We start from the raw sequence: 6,000 nt of genomic DNA, 5'->3' as shown, positions 1-6,000 counted from the left end.
GTACCCCCTAAAGCCAACAAAATATATGCGCAAACGACGGGTTCTGATTGGCTTATTGATCTCCAAACTATAGAGGAAGTTTGGGGAGAAAACTCTACTTAGTAGGGGAGGTAGGGCGAAAGCGTTCTCGCGCGAGGCAATCGCGAGGTTCGGGCGGTTACGGGCGGTTCAGGTGTCAATGTGGTTTAAAGTCATTGAAAAGTCCTTGAATTTCAACCTTTGGCATCTACAGGAACTTACTCGTATATGGTAATATATTATTTTGATTGTTGTCTAGCACCATAACAACATTCATTACACTCCAGCAGACAAAAATAAACGCAAGTAAACTTATTCGTGACCGGCAATGATGAAATTGCGTGACGACAGTAACGATGGCAATATGGCAGTCCCCTAGAGATAACTCCAGATGTGCGAAATTGAAAGCCCGAGTTCACGCAGATATGCGCCTAGTGTTATAAGAAAACAAAGCTTACCGAGACCTAAGCTAGATTTATTGAATCACGAAGTATGTAACGGTTTAATGACGACGATTTTCTAGCCGTGATTTGTCTGACATTCCTTGACGACATCTGGAATCACTGGTCTAAACTCTACAACAACAATAACAGGTTTATTTGTTAAGACACTATTGTTAAACACACGCCTATTTTGAAAAAACGTGTCAGGGTTGAACAGCTTCATTCCTTGGATCAACGTACAAATTAAAAAAGAAATTCGTCGACTATATAAATTATATCGCCGTAACAGAAACGATGGAGTGATTATAGAGTCCAAAGAAACCTGGTAACTAAATTCAAGCGGACATCAATAAAACGTTTTTGCATGGATTCTGCGCCTAATGCTACAACGCCTGGTGGATTCTGGAAGCGGCTAAAACCCTTATGCCGTCCTCTGGTCAAGATAACTCTGACGAGACATGTACAATTGTGAGGGAGTAATTGTTGATGAGCCTTCAAATCTGTTTAATGAATATTTTGCTACACCCGCACTTTCTCAGGATGCCTTGGATCTTTCACTAGAAGAATTTGACAACCATCCAAGTATAATATCTATCTTTTCGCAAAATTTTAACTTAAGATTTTCCTTTCAGCCCGATAGTGTTAAATACATAGGGAAATTACTGAGAGAGCTCAAGACTAATAAATCATGTGACCCTGATAACATCCCGCCAAAATATCCTCAAGTTATCTGCGTCAACAATTAAGGAGCCTCTATCTAAAGTGATAAATTACTACATAACGAAGTCTTCTTGGCCAGTAGACTGGAAACGAAGCCATATTATCCCTGTCTTCAAAAAAGATGGTACCTCATCTGAAATAACTACAGACCAATCAGCATACTGTCTACCATCCCATAGTTATTAGAAAAAGTTATGTACGACCAACTTTATGATGCTTTCAAGTCTAAGTTCTCACTGGATATGTCCGGGTTCTTGAGAGGCCATTCTTGTTGCACTGCTTTACTTAAGATAGTGGACGATTGGAGACTGGCTCTTGACTCTAAGAAAATAACTGGAACTATTGCTATTGACCTTTCTAAAGCATTTGATTCGATCTGCCACAATCTACTACTGGCTAAACTGCGGGCCTATGGTCTTAATTGCGATGCTATTGCCTTCTTTCAATCAAACTTGACTGATCGTCAACAAAGGGTCAAGTTTCACAGCATATTCTCTGAATGGCGTCCAGTCAAATGCGGCGTACCTCAAGGTAGTCTACTTGGCCCCTTGTTATTTAATATTTTTCTGGTAAATGACCTAAACTTTGCCGGACAAATCTCATCTCTGCGTCTATATGCTGATGATACTCCAACTTATGCATCTAATCGTGACATCATCACTCTGGAAACCTCGTTAAACCTAGACCTTGACATCCTGGTCACCTGGTTTTCTCAAAATTATCTCATTGTTAACAGTATTAAAACTCCAGGTATGATACTTGGTAGTCACGCCTATGTCTCTGAATTCTTCATCGGTGACTCTCAGGGGGAATTGTCAAACTCGCTTAAAACTCTTGGGGTGACTATTGATAACAAACTGACTAACAGTGAACACATATCCAACGTGCTTAAGAAAGTCTATGCCAAGATTGGTGCTCTAAGACAACTCAAAAGACTGATGCCTCACAGCATGTCTCTATCTCTTTACAACGCCTACCTGCTTCCTCACTTGGAATATTGCAGTCCACTACTTATTGGAAGTCAATTAAACTTTAAGCTCTAAACTAGAGTCAGTCAACAAATATGCACTTAAAACTCTACTAAATTTAAGCAACAATCTTGATTATGATACTATCTTATCCTTGAGTGATATGCAGTGTCCTGAATTTTCTGAACCTTATTTGGAAGGGTGAGTGCTTCTATTATGGTTTACATTTCTTGAATAACAATCGAACATTATTTCCACATTATTTACCAAAAGACAAAGGAAAGAATGAAAGGCAAACAACCACGGTTAGAATGTGCATGCCCACAAAAGATGAGTGTCTGAGGTTTTCTCCAAATTCCAGAGGAAACTTAATAAATCTCATTTGTGCCTTTTGAACCGATACGAACTTCGTCCCCACTTTTCTCTGCTAATATGGTTTGGTTATTGACTACGAACACGTTTCGCAGGTACTGAAGCTTCGATGAAATGACCTCAGAGCTTTAAATGTTCTTTAACGGGATACCTAAGCGAGCTATGCTCTAGACCATTCAACAAGAGCGATCCGTGATGCTGACTTGGTTATGTGTAAGATTCACAGAAACAGCTCAGAAGAAACTCACCAGTTGTAAGAACTGCGCAAAAGACGGAAATGCTCAGCAAAAGACCCTTCATTCTGTGTTTTCCCTCCACTAGTTTTGCAAACTGCTCTGACAGCCAGCCCCCTCAACAAATAAGAGTGACAGCTGAATAAAAACATCTATTATATGAAGGGAAGTTCAACCAATAAGGTTGCCTGTTTAAAATAAATGGCCAATCAGAACATTCTAACCCACAACCCTCAGAGTGAATTACAATTATTAACTATGTATCAACTTTCAATCTGCTCACAAGTAAAATCACAGAGTATTGACATAGATTCTTGCTTAAACAAAAAAAGCTCTTGTGCGACCTGGGCCTTAGCGCGACCTATCATTCCCATGCTAATCCCTAGATTTCGGCCACTGTGCATGCGCAACGTTAACATATTTACGTATTTTGCGAGCTGTGGTATTTGAAAAAAAGAGACTGATGTTCTTTTCCTGCATGCTAGCGCATTGGCTTGCAATCGCGAACCACTTTTTTTAAAAGGACAATAAAAAAACTGTCAACACGAAACCTTTTTCAGTATAAAAGATTTTATTTAGACAATGAACGGCCGGCCCTCCTTTTGGATGAAGTCTGGTGCGCGAGTCCGCTGGAAATCATTCGCAGGCGGTCATGTGCGTCAACGCTTCAGATGGCTGATGACCTGCAGGGTTAGGGTTACGTCACAGGCAGCCCAAGCGTACTGTGAGTGATTTTGGGTTACATCACAGGCAGCCCAAGCGTACTGTGAGTGATTTTGGGGTCTAAAGTTCATTAACGGGAATACCAAACTTAATCAAGATTGAATTTTAAGCATAAGTGTGTGCCGTAAAATGATGTTACCCTGACCATAACTACAAAATGCAAACGATTCCAGACAATTCCAAATGCTTTTATTTTCGTACATATTAAAGGTTATTGTTGAAGTAGTTATTGTTTAATAGATCAACTCTAAATTATGTAAACTTTATCATTGAGAAAAACCAGATGTGATCTCAATTGACACTAATTACTCTTTTCTCTTAAAAAGACGAAGAACATTACCAAGGGAACCTGCAGTCGCTCATTGGGGTTTCATTAGTTTCTCAGACACTGAAACATGGTCACTGTTATTTCAGAGAAATTACTTGTGTCAATTATTACTGGTTGATTAAGCTAAATAACAAGAAATGACCTGAGCACCTCAAGATGGCGGTTCAGCAACAACAGAGTCTGTTTAATTTAACAAAACGAGGCTAATACGTCACAACTTACAAAGTCAAGAACGAGGCTAATACTCACAAGTTACAACATTTTGAATATTTACCAATATTGTCACATCCTCCCCTTCTCTCTCTCTCTCTTTTTTTTTTCGGTTGGGAGGGGAAAGACAACCAACATGACAAAACTGAATGACTCTTTACCAAAATAAAAATGATACTGCAGCACGTAGCTCATTAAACGACAATATTCTGAATGTGCGGTGTGTTGTTTTCTCAACAACAGTGTCGAAGTCTCAGTGCCTGGCAATCGAAATAACGAAAAAGGAAAAAAAGGGAAATGATTATGATAATGTCTTTACATAGTCTTGGAATCTAACTGATTCTTTGATGACATGTCCCAAGTGGGTACACATAGGAGATGATTGCTTGGCAGGCTATACTTTCAGGTGGCCCTTCTGACTGTTCGAAGATTATGTGATTAGCAATCCGGTTTCTGGTCCCTGTTGAGGTTCAGGTAGTGGGTCTGGTACAGGTATTGTCTTGTTGGCTTTTTCTAGCTGTGTTGATGCTGGAGGGTTCTTGACCAGGTGCTGCCTATTGCGTCTATAGGTGGACCTGCGTGACTGGATTTCGCAAGACCTCTCATCTAATCGCTTTGTCACTGTACCCTTGTCTCAATCATATTCACCGAGCACAAATGGCTTTATTCCGAGAGTGTCGCTAGGGTTCAGGGCTGGAAGATCATAGGCTGACCAGTTGTAATAACATTGCTGCCTCTTTTGGTTTAGCTGGAGCTGTTCCATCTCATATAAAGAGGTTGGTGGTTTGGTGGATGATAGCAGGCTTGTCGTCCGTCTTCCTTGGAGACACTGTGCTGGGCTACTGGCAAGACCTTGGGTGTGCATATTCCAGATATTGAGTAAAGCCAGTTAATGGTCTTCTCCTAACTTTGATGTCTTATGCAACGTCTTTTTGGCAGTGTTTACAGCCGATTCAACCTAACCATTCGCCTTGCCCCAATTCTTTGTGAAGGACTTGAATTCGCTAGATGTAAACTGGGGACCAGTATCTGTGACCAGTTGCTAGGGGATACTGTACCGCGCCATGTGTTACTTCAACTTTCTTATCGTAGTTGATGACTTGATGTTGATGAGTGGATCTAGCCCCCAGAAGTTAGACTTGTAGCAGACGGACAAGGCACTCTTTGTCATGATGAGTGAAGAGGTCTGCTCCAATTTTCTTCCCCCCTCCCTCGGGTATTTCATGAGACATAAGTGTCTCTTTGCATGGTGTTAGTTCAGTCTCTTTGCATGTCTCGCAGTGTGAATCCATGTATTTAAATCCTTGTTCATGCCTGGCCTGTTCCATTGTGTGGCGCAGGCAGGCTTCGATACCTTGGTGTCTGCTATGGATATCTTTCTTGACTGTTGCTTGCATTGCGTTAGGTATTACAGGGGACTCACCACGGAATATCAAGCCATCTGTAACTGCAAGTTCATCCCTGACACTGTAGTAAGGGGTAACGAGGGTTGGAAGTGATGATTCGTCTGCTGGCCAACCCTCTTCTATTGTACATTTCAGCTGTTGAGGAGAAGTATCTTCACTGGTGTATTGGCGGATCTCATGAATCCGTCTTCAGGCATGACCAGGTAGGAAAGGGCATTTATGGTCTCAAATTCTTCTTATTCAGTCAGGGGTTCTTGGCAAGTGAGCTCTGCTGAGCTTGTTGGCTAGATACATCTCTTTACCATTTAGGTATCTCACTTCGATATCATAAGCCAAGGCGCACATTAACATTTCTTGTAAACGTTTAGGAGCTCTGTATAGGGGCTTCTTTATGATGCTTGCAAGTGGTTTATGATCTGAGTACGCAGTCAAAGGACAACCAAACGGGTACTGGTGCCATTTTCCAAATGAAAGTACAATCGAGAGCATCTCCTTCTCTATGGTGGCATATCTGGTTTCTGTTTCACTCAAAGCTCGGCTAGCACATGCCAGTGGTTGGCTATCATGGAGGAGGTTGGC

At 41.2% G+C, this 6,000-nt stretch overlaps 1 protein-coding gene across 1 annotated transcript in view; it reads right to left on the bottom strand.

The window, feature by feature from the left end:
* Positions 1-2,822, bottom strand: part of LOC111341525 (uncharacterized) — a 48,096-nt gene extending 45,274 nt beyond the window's left edge. The window contains exon 1 of the mRNA XM_088740629.1: positions 2,770-2,822. Within this exon, the coding sequence (XP_088596755.1) occupies positions 2,770-2,821 (52 nt within the window). The 5' untranslated portion in view covers position 2,822. The remainder of the gene's footprint in view (positions 1-2,769) is intronic.
* Positions 2,823-6,000: the final 3,178 nt, after the last annotated feature.

The sequence above is a fragment of the Stylophora pistillata genome, chromosome 12 (genome assembly GCF_964205215.1).
Source record: "Stylophora pistillata chromosome 12, jaStyPist1.2, whole genome shotgun sequence".
NCBI classification, from domain to species: Eukaryota; Metazoa; Cnidaria; class Anthozoa; order Scleractinia; family Pocilloporidae; genus Stylophora; species Stylophora pistillata.
Note: the sequence above shows the minus strand (reverse complement) of the source record. Positions and strands in the feature narration are given on the sequence as shown.